This window comes from Aphidius gifuensis, linkage group LG4, assembly GCF_014905175.1.
Source record: "Aphidius gifuensis isolate YNYX2018 linkage group LG4, ASM1490517v1, whole genome shotgun sequence".
Taxonomy (NCBI): Eukaryota; Metazoa; Arthropoda; class Insecta; order Hymenoptera; family Braconidae; genus Aphidius; species Aphidius gifuensis.
In genome coordinates this window covers 8,975,576-8,997,582 of record NC_057791.1, presented here as the reverse complement: position 1 = coordinate 8,997,582, position 22,007 = coordinate 8,975,576, and the positions used below count along the sequence as shown (strand labels likewise).

Here is a 22,007-nt window from a genome sequence, read left to right as displayed (position 1 = left end):
ATTGCTTTTCCGATTAGGAACTGCTGAGTACTACGTGCAAAGAAATAAATTATTGTGACGAAATGACTTCAATCAAGAAGGGCCTTCTTGTCTGAAGAAGCGAACTTCTCGTCAAAATCTGAGATTTCTCTCAGTATACATATAGAATATCGGAATAACTGTAGCAGAGTTTTCACTATAGAAATAAATTTGTTTTGACTATCTGTTAAGCGTACACGTTAAAAGTTGTTGACTTCAAACATTAATAACTATTTTACTAGCAGGGATGGACTTCTGAAATTTTGGCATAAGATAGATAACTATTTCATAAACCTACTCCAAAAATTGAAAAAAAAGTTAAAGATAATCGAGTGCTGTTCAAACTCCCTTAACTTAAAAAAATAATAGTACATTATATTTTAATTTAGACTTACGAATTTAATAAAGAACATTTTAATGATATATGTTTGAATTAAAGTATAACTAAGCATTTTTTTTTTAAATTCAAACTTGATTTATTTATTTAATTTATATTCAGTACAATCGATACGTATTGTTTGAGTTAAAATAAATGCAATATTCATTGTTAATTAATAATTGAGAAAAAAACTAAAAAGTAAACTCATATGTTATAAAAGAAAAAAAAATTATTTTATATGCATATGTTACAAGAATGTATAGATTTAAAAATGTTGTATTGATAATAAAGAAAAAAAAAATTACTTTTGTTTACTTTTTATTTATACAGCCGAGACTAGACGAGACTCTAATTTTTTTTACACGAGACGAGACCGAGACGAGAATCAATCAAATCTCGTCTCGTCTCGTGTGCATCTTTAATTAATTTATGGTGCGTTATCGAGAAAATGACTTTCGACTGCATAATGATTCGCGACGCCTGAATCTGATATGCTAAACTGCACTTAAATCTCATTTTGGTCTTGCGTGAAGCCCCAACTTCGTATCAATTTTTATAAGTTCAATATAACATTTGAACCAACTCAACTCCATAGAAAATTATCTTTGAGTTATATTTTTTTTCTTCATTTAATTATTGATAACCTCATTTATCAGCAAGGAATTCACTTTTTGAAAGTAAAACTTCAAGATCAGATGGTACCGTATCAATATCTGGATTCACCGATGCGTTGGAAACCTCCATCGAAGCCTCGACACTAGTCGTTGGATCCATTGGTTTTTGTTCGTCTGTAGATCTGTGTTGATTTTTTTTTACTTTTACTGTACGGACAAGCATGGCCGTGCGATATTGGGGGTTTTTCGATAAGTGAACTGACTGATTATTAATAGGTGATAGCCCAAAATTATCCTTTTTTTTTAGTCGTACTGAAAGCTTAAATGGTGGTTTGTAGATTATCTGTAATCGCACATGTTGTTTCTTTGTTTCATTTGCATGCAGACATGTGTGAGAAGTCGGCTTTCCTATTCTTCGTTTAGCTTTTGCTATGACAGAAAGTCGTGCAGAAACTTTACGTATTGCACCAGAATCATCAGACGTAAGATTTGCTGGTGAGGATTTGCTGTTTCTTAAAATTTCATTGCAAGAGTGCGATGATGATGCCAACAACCAAGATCTTACTTTTTTTTTTGGATCAGCGTTTCTATTAACAACACTACTATGTTTATTTGACTGTGCTCTTGAGTAATCTATAACTTCTTTATTTTTACACTTTTTGGTTTTTATATTTTTACAAGCCAATTTTTTACTTGATGTTGACATTGTTTTTTCTGCCGTCTCTGCAATAGATAGTGGGTTTGCATCAGTTTGGATAAAAAGTAAGGATGATTGTTCTACGATCGGCTTTCTAATTAGTTCTTGGATAAGAACTGGCATAACACGTTTTTTTTTTCGGTTTTTTTTTTTAGTAATAATTTTGATCATTGTATTTTTACTGTTGTTTCTAGTATTCTCTGGTATATTCATATCCTCGTATCTTCTACCATGGTGTTGTTTCACATGATGACGATTTTCACGAACTTTTTTACTCAGCGGTAATTTAGCTCGAACTGCAGGGGGGTGAATTGTTATGCCTTCAGCACCATCAGGTGGCAGTCTAACTGTTTCTGTTGTTGGACTATGAATTATTGTCACCGTTTTGAGCTTGAAATCCGGCTGTTTGCCGAGACACCGAATGCCTGCTATCTGTTTCAACATCATTAAAACTATTGTTAATGATAATTATAGACGAAATAAGAATAATTTTTTGTAGACAAAGAACAGTCAAATTTGTGTCACACAACAATTGAATTTGTGTGAGTTCATCTGTTATATTTTCTGTTTATATTATCTATCTCAACAAAAAAAAAAAAAAGTTTTCTCTTTACAAAAAAAGTGTCAAGTATTCGAAATCGTCACTAATTGAGGTTCTGGATGCAATAACGACCTGCACGCTCGAAAAACGGTAGAAGTATTGTCCAATGGTTTGGACAATTCTTAATTTTCAAAGGATAGAACTGAATGAATTGTGTTGAATTTTAAATTAATTCCTCGGCTATTTGCGAAATATCTTTTATGTTACAAGGGCAGTGGGAACAATGTGTGAATTTCCAAAGCGCAAGAGGGGTAGTGCGCTTTTTAGAAATTCACACATTATTACCACTGTCCCTAGTAACATAAAATATGGTTCGTTACATGTGCCCAATCAGAGAGCCCGCTCACAACTCATTTGGAGGGGAAACACTCGCCAAGGCTCGTGCTTGCCCCTCCAAATTCGTTGAGAGCACACTCTCTGAGTGGGCACTTGTAACGAAATATACTATTATTTTATTTTGAGAAATATAGCTGAGGAGTTAATGACGATGAGTAATTGGTTACTTTATATAGCTACGTTGCTTACCACATAATTTTTTTGGCTTGGTATTTCAATTTATTAAAATAAATTGTATCAATTTTATTTATCAAATGAATAAATAAAATACCAAATAAAAGCAGTAGCTAAGGAAAAGATGAAGCTAAGGAATTAATGTTGCTTACCACATGATTCGTTGCCGTTAATTCCTTAGCTCTATTTTTTTTTTTTAGTGCTTTTTACTGCTTTTTTTACTGCTTATCCTTAGTCGTTCATTTATTCAACAAATAAATTACATGCAATTTATTTTTATCCTATATAAAAAAAAGCATTGGTGTCATGGCGGTGCTTGATGAATTTCAAACTTGCCGCCTGAAATTTGAATTTGATTAGCTCTCATTTGAAATTTGATTGCCGCAATAATTTGTACACATTTTGATTGGAGTTTAGATTGATCACGTGCATGTCGTATAAATTGGTATAGGTGGCGCTAATTGCATATACATATGTATGTGTGTGTTGACATATGTGATTATCAACATTTTATCTATCAAAAAATATTAATGCCCATAACCTTCAAATGATTCACTATAATTTAATTGGATTGTTATAAATAAAAGAGTATTGAAGAACTCTCAATGGGATTTGTTTGCATATCATAATTCTTCAAAGAAATATCTATCAATTTTTAAAACAAAAACTTAAAAAAAGTTGAAAATTCAAAAAATTCAGGCTGCATGAGCCCCTAAATCTTAGTCAATTAATATTAATTAGATACTGTTAACTTCTAAAGAAAATTAACTTCGCTCCAATATTCTCCAAATAAACTCCAAAAGAATCCATATAATAGTTTATTCTAATTCCATCAACCCCAGGCTAATTAGATATGAACAAAAAAATTGTTTGATCACGAAAATTGTTCATTAACAATTGCATGGCACCTCAGATAATAAATAAAGATGGATATTTTTTTTTTTATTCTCGAAAAGGATTGAGCTTATTTGAATCAATGAAGGCAATACACGGAGAGAAAAAAATATTAGGTTTTACTAAAAAAAAACACTGGATTTTACTATGTTTTATAGTACTGGTGGATGTTTTGGGAAATTTAGCAACATTTATCATGTAAACAGTGAGTTTTACTATGTTTGAGAATTTTAATCAGACGTAGTAAGTATCATAATACTCAATCGTAAAAATGGCCATGTTTAAAATAAAAAGTACTATGTTGTATAGTCAAAAATATATTTGATTAAAAAAATATTTTACAAATTTGTCAATTTCTTTTCTGTTGTATTATTAACGCAGAAGCTTTTGTTTTGTTTTGTTTTTTTTTTTTTTTTCACACTCTGAGCGTGGATCGAACCGACGAAGTATGTATTGACGTGGTGTCGGATACGCTTTAGACCGCTCAGCTACGGGACTAAACTGGAATTAACGTAAAATTGACTCTTTTGTTTGGTATTTCGTCTTTCTGCATTTTTTACCATGTGAACATAGTAAAATTCGCTTCAAATATCGTAATTAATATAAAACACACAATAAAAATTAAATCGGGAATCGTATTTTTTAAAATTGATGAGTAGTATAAATAACATTGTTTGAATTTAGGTACCGAATGATTATTTTAACGAGCGTCAATTGTCAATTCTACTATGCTAACATAATGAACATTAATTTACACATAGCACTTTGTATCTACAGTTTATTAAAAAAAAGAGATTTCGTTAGTACTTTCGACTATGTCTTCAGTAAAAAAAATCTTGTTCCATAGTTTGATTACAAATGATTTAATTTACTATGTGCCTTTATTAAAATATATAAAATAAATAATAAAAAATATAAAAAAAATATTATATCTTATCAAAAATCCGATAACATCCACCGATACTACAGTAGCATAGTAGAACATAATATTTTTTTCTCTCCGTGTAGATTCGTACTTTAAGAATATTACAAAAAAAAATAGTTGACTCCAGAATTTAAATTTACAATACTGTGTTATTGTTATTCAGGTACAAATTGTGATTTTAGTAGTACAAATTCCGATTTAAGTGGTACAAATTAGCCCTTGCCCTTTTTTCAAATAAATAGGAAAACAATCAAAAACATTTTCATTATTAAAGGCACCATGCATCTGTATATAATCATTTTGGAGTAAATTTTTTTGTTATGCTCGAGTTACATAGTCTAATACTGGTAATAAAAATTGTTTTGACTCCTTTTTTTTTTTTGTATTAAAAATTTCATTAATTTTTTTTTGATCAACGGAAGTGGCTGCTTGCGGCCGCCCACAACTCTAGTAAATTAAAATATTAAGGACAAGCACAAATAAAAAATCACGTGGTAACACAGTAAAATTAAAGAGATTCCATTTCACGTTGCGATTTATGACGTAGTTTAATTTTACCGGGTCACCACGTGTTTTTTCAGTTTTTTTTTTCGTTATAACGGAAAAAAAATTTAAAATCACGTGGTATCTAATAAAATTAGAATGATTCCGTATTATATATGTGAACTCAGTGAATATCAATGCCTCAAACGTGAATAATTCGGAATACAACGTGAAAAAAGCAGGGTTCCACGTACAAATTTCTACAAAAGTAAATAATAAATACTGAAAAATACTAAAATTAAAAAATAGTCTTTTATATGATATTACAACGTGAAATTCATCAATGAATCATTTATATTATTCTGGATAAAGAAGTAATAAATGTAAGGTTGGCATTTGAGTACACTTTTAAAGTGTAATCACGTGAAATTTCATGAAAAATTCGTTCAGGTGCACCTGATGTAAAATATATGTCTTTGATACTGAAATTTTATTTTGAAAAAACCAGGTGGGGTCAAGTATATATTTCCTTTTTTTAAATATATATTTTCTGGCGGATTCCCACCTCCAAAGTCCGCCATGAAAGAATATCCTTAATAAAAGTTTAAGTGCGTTCTTTCACTCGCGGGTATCCCCATTTCTAATAAACTTTTTCTATTTTTCTTTCCCTTTCTTCTTTTGACTTGAGTGAGATTGGAAGCGCAATAACGAATTTCCGAATAAAGTTTTTGTTGCGCTTCCGATCTCACGCAAGTCGAAAGAATAAAGGGAAAGAAAAATAGAAGAGGATTACTAGAAGTGGATACTCGCAAGTGAAAGAACGCACCTATTTCTTTCACAGCAGTGGACCGCCAGAAATACCATCTCTACAACTTGCCCCTTCCATTTTTTACCCTTTCTTTCTTCCGCAGATCAGTTTAAGCATAACTACAAAATTTTAGAATAAAATTTTAAATGAAAAATAGACAATTATTTCATTTACAAAATGAGCCTAAAAAAAAAAAAAAAAAATGATAAGCAACCTTACGGCGGAGCGTTAGAGTTTTGCATGAAGACTAGAGGACCTCTAATCTTCATGGAGTTTGGTTAACGGCAGATTGACAGGTTAAGTAAAAAAAAAAACTGAACGCGTTTCTTGACATAATTTATAATTTGCAATAAATAAACGAATATAAAAAAGTTGATTTAAAAAAATCTACGGAATATTTTTGAGGTGCCAATTTCTGAATGTAACTGAGAACTTACAGGCTCGAAACTTACATTCATTACACTTAATAACTGATGATGATTTTATGTAGTGCCTCTGTTAATTTAAGGATTTTGAATTTATGTAATAAGAGAAAAAAATTAAAAATAAAAACTTTTCAAGTAAATTAAATGAGAAAGGTATGCGTGTAAGTAAGTTTTTTCAAGTTATATATTTACCACAAATGATATTGCCGTTAGAGTGAGGAGAGCAACAGCGTACCAGTGTTCAATAGTCCATTGTCTGAATGTAGCTAAACTCTCTTCGGAAAGCAACAATTTTCTTAATGTTGCTAAAGGCCCATTCGGGTCAACTTCTCTACACTTTTGGAAAACATCGCAGTATCCATTATAATTATTGCATGGCGTTCCCGGCTTTGAAAACATGTCCGGAACATCGTATGGGGGAGAATTCCAACTGAATGAAGATCTATAGAAATTGAATTGAAAAAAAAAAAAAAACGAAACGAATTTTTTTTTTCAATTCTTTCACTTCTTTTTTGATAAAAAAAAAAAAAAATGCTTTTTGCCACTATAAAAAATGGAAGTTAATAAAAAAACAGACTCACAGACATGGTTGATTTCCACCTGAAAGTTGACAGCAGAGCTCACAAGCTTTAGTCAAAGGATCATTTGATTCTGGAATGCATTGACATGATTCTAAACCATATGCCAAGCATATACTACCGGTACACTCCTGTAATTTATATCGAAAAAAAAAAAAATTAAATTAAAAACCACAATAAACAAAATTTGTTATAAAAAATGTGAAAAAAATATACCCCCATAAAACAAACAAATTCTCGATTACAAATTGTTTTGTTTGGTTTGTTTATGGATGGAGGACAATGAGGTGCTTTGCCATCACAAAAACTAGCATCCCGACAGCCATTATCATCCCGACATTTGTCGGCAAATTTTAATTTACAATCATTTGTACAACACGGACCTTGACTGGGACTACAGATTGATCCAGGTGTTAAAGTGCAGGGTTTTTCGTTAAATGATGGATAACGACGTTGAGGAAAACAGCATGAGTCTCGACAATCATCTTCCCATCCACAATCACATTCTTCCCCATCTTCTACAACTCCATTACCACACAAAGATACTTGAGGTTCTGAAAAGTTTCATCATCATCGTTACGTTACACCACTCCGCCACCACAACAACAGCAATAATGATAATAATAATAATAATAATAATAATAATAATAAATTGCCTGTAAAGCATCCTTTGGGTGAACGAGCTTTTGTATTCAATACAGGATCAATGGAGGTTAAGCTACACGGACTAAAACGATTATTATTGCGCTTATCACCACTAGTTGCGCGAGCAAACATGATGAAGTTTCCGTCTTCCCCACCAGGAGTACATTGTTCTGGATCGTGCTGCAATTAGTTGTCAATAATGAATATTAGTATCTTTTATATACTTTGATTAAAAATTATAATAATGAAAAGTTGTGTGTTATTTGAGGTAGAATTCTGCCACGTAGAAAAATTATATCTGAAATATATATCAATCATATCTCAATTATATCTCAATTTCGACAGATATGGAGGAGATATAAAAAAGATATCGAATATATCTGAATAATATACATATATTATTTTTATATTCCTGGTAGAAAAAATTCGTCATATACATGTAAAGTCGGGTGGTTACATAGTTGTTTTTATAATTACATGTCATATCTTCTTTGTGTATATTTTTATATTTATTTTATATTTCTAATGATTTTTATTTGAACTAAATATATTTCGGATCATTTGTATATATATCTTATATCTCCTTTTTATATTCTGCAGATCTATGCTATGTATATTGCATATCTTTTTTATATAGATTATGATATATATATCGAAATCGGTTTATAGAATCTAAAAAAAAGATTCAAAATATATATACAAATGATCCAAAATATATTTACTTTTAAAAAAAATATTTGGAATGATCTTGCGAAAACAGTTCTATATATATATATGGGGCATTCCAGGTCAAATCACCTACCGATTCACTTGGAAATTTTTTTCTAGGTGTATTTTGGACCAAAAAACGAGCTTATTTTTTTTCAATTTTTTTCCACCATTTTTACACCTAAAGTAATTTGAATTTTAATTTTGAATTTGAATTTTAAGCATCGCAGTTTTTTTATCTTTCTATCCTTAAATATAGGGAAAAAATTCATCAAGATATCATTTATTTTTATTTTTGATTTCTCTACAAGAAACCATTATAAAATTATTTTATTTTCGAAATTCGTAAAAACATTTTTTTTTAATCAGTTATAAAAAAATTAGTAATTATTCTCGGCCCATTCCCAAAATTTTATAGGTGACTTGTTTTTACCTCGAGATGATATGGGAAAAATTTCAGAATTTTAAACCTGGTCTAATTTAGGAAATACTCGATAGTAGGAAAAAAAAAAATTATTTTATGGTGTAAAAATGGTGGAAAAAAATTGAAAAAAAAAAGGTCGTTTTTTGGTCCAAAATACACCTAGAAAAAAATTTTCAAGTGAATCGGTAGGGGTCAGGCCGATGACTCGGTGATTTGACCTGGAATGCCCCATATATATTCCATATTTTTTCGTTTAGATAGTTCACCTGAAGAACCAGTAATTTTTTTTATGATTTTACATTTAGAATTTTTTTTTTCTTTTGAAAAATTGATTCGTTATAAAATTTGGATATTTTCTTGGTAGAAATATATACCCTGTAGAAATTTGTGAGCACCGACCGACTTTACATGTATATGACTAATTTTTTCTACCAGAAATATAAAAATAATATATATTATTCAGATATATTCGATATCTTTTTTATATCTCCTCCATATCTGTCGAAATTGAGATATAATTGAGATATGATTGATATATATTTCAGATATAATTTTTCTACGTGGGAAATTAAAGACCTCTAGCGGATGTCTGTTAGAAACATAATATTTTTCATGAGTGCGAAAAAAACAAAATATTAGAGAACTATTGTTTTTCACTTCCGCTCAAGTATTTAGAAGAAAACAAAAATTTATTGTCCTCTATTTTGCGAAATTAGATTTAAAACTCCATATTTTTAACTATTTAGTTGAGTTGTAAGTTGCACTCTTAGTTTGGCCGAATTGTACCTTGAAGTTACATAATGAGGCAATTCTACAAAATCCATGGAGACAAAATTTTATGACTGATGTAAGATGGTCTTTTTAATAAAAAAATTATTGCCGAGAAGAATTTTTGATATCTCGAATATTTTTTGCGATATCGAGATAAGAAGATATGAATTTTTTTTTTTTTTTTTTCAAATAGTTACCCGGGAAAAAAAAATGATACTCGAATATCTTCTACGGAATATACATCGAAAAAATTTCTGGCGAATGCCACTACTCTTCTGGTTGTCACAACTATACAAAGTTACGCTGAATGGAAGTTCGGTTACAGGAACCGAACTCGCGACTAGTAACTGAGTTAAGCTATATTCACCATACTGTTCAGGATAGCTATTCTCGACATAATTATCCGCAAGTTATCCCGAGCGACTGGGATAACTATTTTGTATGGTATATTATAAAAATTTTATATGGTATAGTTTGTTGACCATAACATACTATAGTAAAATCGTTTATAATGCGCTATATTGCCTCACAGATAAGCTTTTACACAATAAATGTGTGCGTGAGCGACCAAAGCCGTCAGATCCCTATAATTGAAGATGTCGCTTTTGTCCACATTTCTGTAGAGTGGGTATAAGCAGAGTGAAGCCACCGAGGCCCGACATTAGTCAGACATTTTGTGCTCGCCGTATGGAGTGGGTATAAGACTCTGCTCATACTCACTCTACCTCTCTGAATATCCCCGAAGATATCCAACTATCTATATCTATAGCCAACGACTTATACTAGAAGCTAGAATCTTCAATATATTCAACGATATTTGATTACCTGGAAAAAAAATCTGCATATGTCTGAATCTGATCTGCTTTCTGATCGGGCTCGGTCCGTATCGGCGTGATCTAGACATAGCCAGAAATTTTTTTTCCCGTGTATTCAAATATCGTTGAATATATTCAAGATTTTAACTTCTAGTATAGGTCGTTGGCTATAGATATAGATAGTTGGATATCTTCGGGGATATTCAGAGAGGTAGAGTGGGTATAAGCAGAGTGAAGCCACAGAGGTCCTATTAGTCCGACATTTTGTGCACGCCGTATGGAGTGGGTATAAGGGGGTTCCGTCACTTCCGAGGTAAAAATCATCTATGGCTCCACTCTGCTTATACTCACTCTACAGAGATGTGGACAAAAGCGACATCTTCAACTATACTCCATGGAAGATATTCCAGTATTATTTTTTTTTTTCCCGAGGAATATTATAATCTAAATAGAAATTGAATATCTTGAATAGTTCTTGAGATATCGACCGTTGAATATAAAATGTATCTTAGAATGACGTTTCAAAATCAGTCATAAAGTTTTGTCGCCACGAAAATCGTGGTCTTGCCCATAATGTTTAAGTTAAGTGGATTATAAAACTTACTGGTGAACCAAAATTATGACCGATTTCATGCGCTAAAGTAACATGTGAGACAGCTGGTGGTACGTGTTTTCCATAATTAAGTAATGTTACAATTCCAGTATTTAGTGATTTCATACTACCCCGATAATGACCATTTTTTTCACAAACACCACCGGCATTTTTTAAGTCACCAGTCCATGCTAATCCCAATGTTCCCATTTCAAAATCTCGATAAGTAAACATATAAGCCAAACAAAATGCATCATAGTCCTCTTCCGAAAAAAGCTCGAGGTATTTTTCAACTCCATAATTGCCAGAAAACCGATAATTGGCATCTGTCAGTGCATCACCATTATGAACTTTGATTCTTTTTATCATAAAACTAATATTATCAGCTTTACCATCTTGATTAAAATCTGTACGTTTATATATTGAATTAACTCTTTGAACATGTCTTGTCATAACCTCAATGCAAGCCTCTTCTGTTCCATATCGTGCGAAAAATTGATGATCTGCTTGAAGATAAAGCATACACGTTGTTTTTTGCGGATCAATAATTGCTCTTTTTTGTAAATGTCGTGTTATTGGATTGTTATGTTTTCCAAAAATTTTATAATTATCATACGTCGTGGAATGATTATATGAGTTTTTCTCTTCTGAATAATAACCATCATCATGACTAAATTTCAAGTCATAAAGTTGGTTAAAGAAAGGCTTGAATAACTTGCTGCTTGTTTTGTGTTCTTGATTCAATGTTTTATTTAGCTTTAATGTACGATATGTGGAACGGTACAATTTAAAGCTTCGACATTGACGTGGAAGATTGGGACTAATTATGTCTGAAGCTCGGTATGCAATTGTATGATAGGCCGGTGATGTGTTAATCAACTCATCATTGTTTGATACTCGTGTTAAATATCTACTAGTTGGTTCAAAATAATATTCATCAACTGGTGTTATAACCGAGCCATCAAACAATCCATCTGTTGTAACGATACCTTGTACTATGGCTTTATCGTCTCCTGAAACAATTTTTAATAATTCAAAAATTGTAATCTGAAGATTCAAATGTCATATGATAAAAATTATTTTATACACTTTTACCTTTTATTGTGCCAACATATGAATGTAATGGATCGAAAGACATTGATCCGTTTGTATTTTCAAAAACCACATCACGTGAAAATAGGTTTGTATCTCGTATAAGTCTCATCGTCCATTGTCTGCAAATATCAAAAAAATAGCTAAATAAAATATTTAGTCAGTTAAAGGTCAATTAACGTGTTACTATGAGTGCGAAAAATATAAAAAAAAATAGAAAATATTGTTTCCTACTTCCACCCAAGTATTTAGACCAAGGCAAAAATTTATTTTTGTATTTTATAAACAAAATATTTTAGGTCGGAAAATTATTATTTAACTAAAAAATTCGTCTTTTTTTCCTCTACAGACTGATAGTTTTTGGGAATTCTCCAACTTTTAGTTTTATATGAAAGTTTAAGGTGTTACTCGAGTAAAGTCAAAATAGTTAGAGACCAATGTAATTGATAAAAAACGATTCTATGCAAAGAAATACATCTATTCATAACTTTTTTTTTGTCCTAGGTAACTTTGTTTGTTTATAATAAACTATTAAAGTCGCTATTTTTTTCGAGTTTAAACACGGTGAGATAGAGAGATTTTACTTTTTTTTGGGTTCAACTTAAACTTTCATACAAAACTAAAAGTTCGAGAATTCTCAAAAACTATCAGTCTGTAGAGGAAAAAAAGACAAATTTTTTAGTTAAATAATAATTTTCTGACCTAAAATATTTTGTTCATAGTATAGAAAAATAAATTTTTGTCTTTGTCTAAATACATGAGTGAAAGTGAGAAACAATATTTTTTTCTTTTTTCTATCCTTTTCGCACTCATAGAAAATATTATGTTTTAATACGCCATCCGCCAGAGGTCTCAAGTTTACTCAAGTAACACGTTAAGTTGAACTCGAAAAAAAATAAAATCCCCTATCCCACCGTGTTTAACCTCGAAAAAAATAGCAACTTTAATAATTTATTATAAATAAACAAAGTTATCTAGGACAAAAAAAAAGTGATGAATAGATGTATTTTTTTGCATAGAATCGATTTTTATAAATTATATTGGTCTCTAACTATTTATACTTTACTAACACCTTAAGGGATTACCTCGGCCAGTCACTAAATATTAGAATGCTTTGAAATTTTTACAGTAGATTCTTGAAATACTGATACATTTTATGTAATTTTTTGGTAATTGTTTGGAAGCTCGTTATTTTTTTATTAATTTTCAAAGTTGACAACTTTTAACATGGGCTCTTATGGAGAATATGACTTTTGTCAAAAAAAAGTCCATTAAAATACCGATATCTTTATTCGACAATGTTACACCGTGAAAAAAAAGCTATTGGGTAATAAAATGAGACAAAACAAAACGTATAGAAAAAAAATAAAAAAGGTTTGGAGCTTGGTTTTTTACAATTAATAATAAAGTATGAAAAAATTGATTTTTATGAGGAATTATTGAAAAATCTCTAGAGACCTCTTGCGGATGACTTTGAGAAACACAATATTTCTATGAGTGCGAAAAAGACAAAAAACACAGGAAAAATGTTGTCTCACTCTTCGTTTTAAAAAATCGACGAAAGCCCTTAATAATTAAAGTATGAAAAAATTCATCTAATCGAGCAGCATATATGACGTCTACTATATTCTAATGTACGCTTGGCAACACCGAATTGTGATCCGCCATGTTGTGGCGCGTAGGTTTAAAACCGCCAGTAATAAATCCCATATTGATACACACATACTGCCACAGCAGCTATATCATACACACTAACACAACCGCACTCTCAGTACAACCAACTGTTTTCTTTATTTACGGTGTTTCACGATTTACACATTTTTTTCAACTATTAAATAAATATTTAAAAAAATAAAAAGTTGATAAAATATATTTCTGGGATTAATAATATTAGGTTATTATACAATAATTATTTCAAAAGACTATTGTTTTATCGAAAAAAAAAAATGAAAACTTTATCTTTTTGAGGTTGGCAATGGCTCTCGGACCAATGTATTAAACATAGGCTTTACCCCCTCTCCTATACCCCAAAATTTGGCCGAGGTAATCCCTTAAGGGATGCCAACCTCAAAAAGATGAATTTTTTATTTTTTTTTTTCGATAAAACAATAGTTTTTTGAAATAATTATTGTATAATAATCTAATATTATTAATCCCTGAAATATAATTGATCAACTTTTTATTCTTTTAAACATTTATTCAATAGTTAAAAAAAATGTGTAAATCGTGAAACACCGCAAAAAAAAAAACAGTTGGTTGTACTGAAAGTGCGGTTGTTAGTGTATGATATAGCTGCTGTGGCTATGTGGCATGTGTGGTATTACTGGCGTTACGCGCCACAATGGCGGTGGCCGCCAAGCGCATGATAGAATATAGTAGACGTCATATCATGGAGGTGAATAAGGAGTGTAAGCTTTGCTTTTTTACTGAAGCCGACATTTCGGAGTAAATGAGGGCGCTGGGATCGGACTCGAACGACAGTATCACGTGTAATCTTTTATCTTTAAACATAGTTGTACAGGCTAGAGTGAATAAGAATATTTTGTTCGGTCTTTTTTTTTGGTCAAGGGCTGATGTCAGCGCTGCAGCTAGTAGTTTTTCGAACTGACTTACTCCGAAATTGAGGCTTCCGTGACAGACTATGCTTTAACACAGTAAAAAAGCAAAGCTTACACTCCTTATTCACCTCCATGCGTCATATATACTGCTCGATTAGATAAATTTTTTCATACTTTAATTATTAATTATAAAAAAACTAAGCTCCAAACCTCTTTAATTTTTTTTCCATATGTTTTGTTTTGTCTCACTTCATAACCCAATAGTTTTTTTTTGACGATGTCATTATTTCGATTAAAGATATCGGTATTTTAATGGACTTTTTTTTGACAAAAATCGTATTCTCCATAAGAGCCCATGTTAAAAGTTGTCAACTTTGAAAATTAATAAAAAAATAACGAGCTTCCAAACAATTACCAAAAAATTACATAAAATGTATCAGTATTTCAAGAATCTACTGTGCAAATTTCAAAGCATTCTCATTGTTAGTGACTGGCCGAGGTAATCCCTTAATGGGCAAGATTCCGATATCCCATACAACACGGGACAACACGTCACATTTATCGGTGACGTATCATTGCGTATCCAATAGTTACTATACATATACATAGCCTTTTTTCCAAATTTCAACTCTATTTTCAACCACTTTTTAACCACTATTAATGGTTTTTTTTTGTGAAACCTTACAATAAAAGTATATAAATAAAACTCTTGTATTTAAAATACATTGCATTAATTTTACTCAATCGCTATAACACGGTTACATAAAATTTACAAAAAAATGCACGTTTTAAAAAAGTTTTTTTTATTATTTAGACTGCATACCTATCGAGTGCTCGAAGATGAAAAACAAGAGGCTGATCTTCGACAGTAGAAATGGTATCTCGACGAGCGCGATTTCGATGATTCTTTAAAATCACTGTGTCATACCAAGCAGCTTCGTAATAACCAACATAAGTATTTTCAATTATTCCTGTTAATCATACAATGATACATTACTATCGTCGCATTTGTATTCTTATAACTCGATCATTATCATTAATACTTACCTTTATGAGGCGGCACAGGATGAAGTGGCCAGGCATGAACTAGAACAAGCCAAAAAAGCAAAAAAGCCCACTGACTTATCACGGCAAATGACATTGCGATTCACTGCCTTCGTCGATAAAATATCACGACTTCAGGATTTTAATGCTGTGTTTTATACTCTTACTGTGCCAATGTATTGCTTGGCACAAATATTCTAACACTATTTTTTGATAACTCATCACGAGCATTTCTGTCTAGCTTGAAAAAATAAGATAAAACCCAATTTATAATGTTAGTATTAGATATCAATTCATAAAGTATATGTTGTTCTGGTCATTCGATAATTATGCTTATATAAACAATTAATTAAACCTACCTTTTTAAAATAAAACACCAGCCAAGAATTTGTTTTTTTTTTTTTTTATAATATAACTATTAAAAAGTGGAATAGTCTTTAGGTCGCGATAAAATAAGTTTACTTAGTAGTCGATCGACAAAGGAAAAAGTTGGATTCATTATCAGTCGTTCTGTTTTATAGCTTTAAAAGTTTACTTTATTGTGAAATATTTTGTTACTGATTAGCACGAGTGAAATTGAGGTTATCATAATATAATTTAAGTACTTAATATTCATTACAACAATAACAAAAATATGTGATAGATACATAAAATCTTTCTAATATTCAAATACTTTAGCAGAAAATATAGGAAGATAATATTCATACTACACCAGCTAACATGTTATCTGTAGCAAGTGATTTTATACAATCGAATTGATAGTCTGGATTTTGATTTTATTGGATTCCACATATCACTTTTAATTACCGATGAATCCGAATCATCGTAGTACTTTTCTTGTAATAATACTAGAACGGAAAGTTGAAAGATGCAGGGTATACAGCTAGCAATTGTGTATTTCCAATGAAATTATGAATGTTTCTAAAAAAAAAAAATTTTTGGCAGCTATACAATCGGTGATGGGTAATTCGACGATTTTCGGAGTATCATACAATCATACGTATGATACTACATAAAGTGTATGATAGTTGAAAGTGCCCTCTTTTTTTTATAAAATAAAGTAAATGATTTATTAAACTCACTCACGCCCATGGTAGAAATCAAGGTCTGTAGATTAATAGACGGCTGGGATAAGGTCGTCGCATGACTCAGTGCGCATGCGCGGTCAGCCATGTTTGATGCTATTCCCCACTCCTAATGTTCACCACACAATGTAAACAAACAGTGTATGGCATGTCAAAAAAATTTCAACATCAAAATTTAATCATTTATTTATTGAATAAATATTATACGTCAATGTTGTGCGATCGGTTGCTTCCCCCAGAGATTCAGATTGTCGTCGAAAATGATCTACTGGTGCTGGTGTGAGCCAAATAAAACCAAGCTCAACGTTATGTGAGGTAAGATTATTTCTTCACATGATTTTCTTTTTCCTGATCAAAATTATTAGTTTACTAGTTAAAAAATATTGATATTTACAGATATATTTATAAAGATCCAACATAATGAATCTCAATATGAACAACATCGTCAGGATGGCTCAAAAAAAATTAAAACCAAATGCAGTACCAACTTTGTTTGGTGATGTTTTGATAGATTTTTTAAGTAAAATTCACCAAAATACAAGTGACGTGAGTAAGAATAAACATTGAATTTTAACTTATATTAAAGTTGTCTTGATAAAAAAATATTAATAGTTATTTTTTTTTAGTACATGATGTTAGTTGGACTTCATTTGAATCACTGAAGCAGTTGTCAACAATAAACTTAGGTAAATCTTTTTTCAGACCATTGCTTGATGTAATTATCGATGAATATACCACTGACAACAAAAAGAGTTTATTCAAGTTACTAAAGTCTAATAATACCAAATGTTTACCAAGTGATGAGCAGCAGATTGAATTGCCACTAGTAAACTCGGATAAGGATCATTTAGTATCAATTCTTGCTGATGAATTACAAGCAGAAATAATAAAAAAATATAATGAAGGAGTTATTAAATTTAATTTCATGCTTCAAAATCAACATTGTCTTTATCACCACGAAATTTCGAGTTTAAACTAGGAAGTAGAAAGCTTGAAAAAAATAAATATTAGTTTAGACTGCAAATTACGAGTTGAATAAGAAAAAAGGATACTGTCAGAAAGACAACGAGAAAAAATTAAAAACAAGTTTAACAAGCTTCTTAATGTATTCGGAAAATTGTCCATTTTTAAAAAACCTTTTAATTGAGTTATTTTATTCACTTATTTATAGTATGCGACAGGCAAAAGCCTACTAAAGCCAGAAAAATATATTTTGTTGTCAGATAAAAAATTGTATTCGACTATTTTATTTTTATATTGAAAAAGAAAAAATTATATTATTCGAGTAACTTTTGTTTCACTTTTTTACAACTATTTATATTAAACTGTCTGATAACTTTGTCAATTTTTCAGAATATTTAATTAATTATTAATTGAAAAAAATTAAGTGTTAACTTCTTGTTGTATACTGTTTCTGTAATAGACCAGATATAAGCTATAAAGATGGTTTAAATAATGCGCGCCTAAAAGTCGGCCATGTTTGATGCTTGTGCGACGACCTTGGGTGCGTTCCGTGGCTATCCAGTCCGTACGAACTTCAAAATGGCGACGAAAAAAATGAAAATTCTAATAATGTTAAAAGTTACTATGATACATCACTATAGCCAAAGAGAAGGCCAGAGATTTATAATAACTTGAAATATTAAGTATTAGTATTTTTTCAGGTTTAAGTTGACAGAGTTTCTATTTAATTATTTTAAATCTGTCGAATAAATTGGCTAACGTCAAATTTGATCAGATATTTTCAAATGAAAAAAATCAGATCTACCACAACAAAGGATCAAAATATTTCCAAAATCCGCCATTTTGAAGTTCGTACGGACTGGATAGCCACGGAACGCTCCCCTTATCCCAGCCGTCTATTAATCTACAGACCTTGGTAGAAATGGCTTGGGTGCATTCCTTTAATAAAAATTTTTTTTTCGTTTTGCAATTTTGCCCTGTATTACCGACTAAAAACTAGAAAAAGAAACAACGACAAAAGTGATAAATTTCTCTATGCAATATTCCAGGCTTTACAGTTTACGATAATGTGTGGTACGGCCTATGTGACAATAACAAACAATCACAACAAGTCAATTTTCTATTTATTTCAGTTTGATATAAACATTGAACAGTTATCCATCTAATAATTGGAAGCCAAAAAAAATAATGTCATGTGCCAGTACTGCCACTACACGAAACAGCTTTTTCCTATAAAATTTTGGCCGGTATTACAGGGCGAAATTGCAAAACGAAAAAAAATTTTTTATTAAAGGAATGCACCCCTTGTAGAGTGGGTATACCCACTTTAATGGCTTGCGGCCTGCAGGACCATGTCTCAATCCTCGGGAATCAGAAAACACCGTCAAGAAGACTAGAGGTTTCTAGTCTTCTTGAACACCGTAAATGAAATAGTATATTTCGTTACAAGTGCCCACTCAGAGAGTGTGCTCTCAACGAATTTGGAGGGGCAAGCACGAGCCTTGGCGAGTGCCCCAAATGAGATTATGAGCGGGACTCTGATTGGGCAGTAATGATATTTTATGTTACTAGGGACAGTGGTAATAATGTGTGAATTTCCAAAAAGCGCACTACCCCTCTTACGCTTTGGAAATTCACACATTATTCCCACTGCCGTAACATAAAAGTCTTTCTGACATAGTATTGCGATTCCATCTATTGTGAGCTAGAACAAGTTGCCGCCGTAATGTTTTAGCCGACTAGCGGATCTTTCCAAATTCTGAAGTGTAAGCTTCGTAAATGAACTTTTCTTAAGTTGGGCTGAACTCTTAAAAATAGAAATTATTAATTAACGTTTATAATTATCATCAGAGCCGGGAAGTTCGTCTGTTATTTCAGCTTGCCGTAAATACCATGGCAACATGGTGAAATATAGTTTAAAAAAAAGACGATCTGAACCTCGTACATGGAAAAAATGGCCTCAAAAAATGGCCTTTTTTTTGGCCTCTTAAAAATGGCCCTTTAAAATGGCCTTATATTTTTGGCCTCTTAAAAATGGCCTCAAAAAATGGCCTTATTTTTTTTTTTTTGGCTTCTTAAAAATGGCTTTAAAAAATGGCCTTATGTTTTTGGCCTCTTTTTATCATTCATAAATTAGATTAGGACGAATTTAGAGATTTCGAATATTGTTGTTTGCATTATATTGAAAATGATAAACATTTTTTTGCCGTTTACTGAATTCTACTAAAAAAAAATTATGTTTCATGTGAGTTGATAATATTTACTAAAAATATTATTAAATAAAAGTATAATTTTTTTTTGTTCATATATTTGGAAAATATATGATATTATCACACTAAACTTTTGATTCTCTTAATACGAGTTGGTGATAAAAGCGAATTTTATTCTACAACTTTTTATCATTTTAATAAATATTGATAAAGAATTAAATGCCACTTTATAAACGATAATAAAATAGAATTCTGAATTTGCACTTAACAACCAAATAGTTATGTGTCCGCAAATATTGTTTCAATAAAATTAATATTCTATTTCTACACCAATTTTCGAAAATAGGAAGCTGTTATTTTTGTGCACAATCAAAAAAAGTTAATCCGAATAAACAATTCTATAAAAATGCTATGGAACTTTTTAAGCATCGTATAATTGTACCTTAGGCCTATTGTATTGTTACACCAATTTCATAGTCATACGACAGTGAAAATCATCTGTCACCCTGAGTCGTTAAAGTTTTCAATCTTAAGAATAAACAATAGTCAAAAGTGAAAATAATATAATCAGATTATTGACCGCTTGTGTGCATGCAACGTTAATACAACTATGTAAATAATGGTTTTTAATTAAACGGTTCTCTACAAAATCCAAAATGTGAAAATCCTGATTCATCCGCCGTATAATTTATCACCCAAAAAATACCGTCGATAAGGCAGAAATTTTAGGCGTACAGTTTTTCTACGATTATTATTATTATTATTATCATTATTATTATTATTGTTGTTGTTGTTATTATTATTATACATAGCCTTAAATTGTAAATAAAAAATTTTTGATGTTATAAATGATGTAACTATAAAAAAAAAAAAACAACAACAACAATAACAACATTGATGTATGTATTTTGACAACATATTTTGAGGTTATGTCTATAAATTTCAAATAAATTTGAATGGTGTCGCCATCTTGTGCCAAAAGAGTTAGTAAAACAGGGCCCTATTCATCGATTAATTTTGCGGATGAATCAGGATTTCTAGTATTTCGTTTTAATAACAAATGCAAATCTGAGCATTGTAAAAATCTAGTGTTACATAATTATGATGGAATCATCACTAGGGTTTTATTAAATTTCAGAAACTCTATAATGGTTAATATATTCGAACGGAGAAAATACATTGCGAAAAATATAGAACAAATGAATATATGATTAGACAATAAAAATACAACTTCAGAAAGCTATTAATCGGCTTAGCTGATTGAATCTGAAAACAGAAAGAGGTTGTAAAATAATATACATAGATTATTATTCGGCTATATCAATTAAACGGACATTAATTTTAATATAGAAAAGTAGAGATAGCTATATATACATTTGATTAAAATCGTTTTTGGCTCATTCGTACTAGCGGAATTTGATAATAAGAGTACTCTATGTATAAAGATGAACCAATTTTTTTACGATAGATTTTACCGTTGATTATTTGTTGTCTGTAATCTATTTCTACATATAAATATAAGACGGATTTTTTTTCAGACGATGAATAGACACAAACTCATAGACACAAACTCGTAAAAAATTACTAGTGATTTTTATCGTATTCGGTATAATTATTGAACATTATTTTTCGTTAAAAGGTGACTCATATATTATGATAAATATCGTAATAACATGAATTTAAAAAATTAAAAAATTAAAATATGCTAATTAATAGAAATACATAGTGTCATAAATTTATTATTACAAAATATGAGAAAATAAAAAAAAATATATCATCGAAAATTATAACTCTTAGACATAATAAATATATCTTATTTATCATTCATCTTGTGGCATAACATTATATCGGATAAAAGCAAAATAGTTTAATATGTAACTAGGAAAAGTCGATTTACGTAAAGTATTCAAGTCGGACATAGTGCCAACTGGATATTTACCGACATTCAATATCCCTATTACGGACTAAATGAGCTTAAAGAGACTTTATTTTTCGGATGTTCGCCCTGCACCCGTATTCAGAGGATGTTCTCATTAGGGCTTTTTTTTCCGATGGCGGCGCTTGTGAACTTTTTATATAGATTTTACATAGAAAAGCTTCACAAGCGCCACCATCGGAAAAAAACGCCCTAATGAAAACATCCTCTGAATACGGGTGCTGAACGGTGT

General features: G+C 30.7%; 1 protein-coding gene and 1 long non-coding RNA gene across 4 annotated transcripts; one reads left to right on the top strand and one right to left on the bottom strand.

Annotated features, from left to right (window-relative positions):
* Positions 1 to 469: 469 nt before the first annotated feature.
* LOC122854975 (disintegrin and metalloproteinase domain-containing protein 10-like) lies at positions 470 to 16,537 on the bottom strand. Of its 2 annotated transcripts, none has more exons than XM_044156037.1 (10): positions 15,941 to 16,537; positions 15,585 to 15,822; positions 15,361 to 15,508; positions 11,983 to 12,101; positions 10,900 to 11,900; positions 7,589 to 7,757; positions 7,149 to 7,486; positions 6,936 to 7,063; positions 6,547 to 6,796; positions 470 to 2,140 (listed from the first exon to the last, which is right to left on the bottom strand). In XM_044156037.1, the coding sequence occupies exons 2-10, from the start codon at positions 15,676 to 15,678 to the stop codon at positions 1,043 to 1,045; spliced, it is 3,345 nt and encodes a 1,114-aa protein (XP_044011972.1). In that variant the 5' UTR covers positions 15,679 to 15,822; positions 15,941 to 16,537; the 3' UTR covers positions 470 to 1,042. The 2 variants fall into 2 exon arrangements, with proteins under 2 accessions (XP_044011972.1, XP_044011971.1); XM_044156036.1 differs by having other exon boundaries at positions 493 to 2,140; positions 15,585 to 15,818.
* Positions 16,538 to 16,703: 166 nt separating this feature from the next.
* On the top strand, positions 16,704 to 17,659 carry LOC122854992. 2 transcript variants are annotated; one of them, XR_006374026.1, is made up of 3 exons: positions 16,704 to 16,981; positions 17,063 to 17,216; positions 17,293 to 17,659. It is a non-coding gene; the product is annotated as an uncharacterized LOC122854992 (long non-coding RNA). The 2 variants fall into 2 exon arrangements; XR_006374025.1 differs by having other exon boundaries at positions 16,747 to 16,981; positions 17,063 to 17,212.
* The last annotated feature ends 4,348 nt before the right edge of the window (positions 17,660 to 22,007 follow it).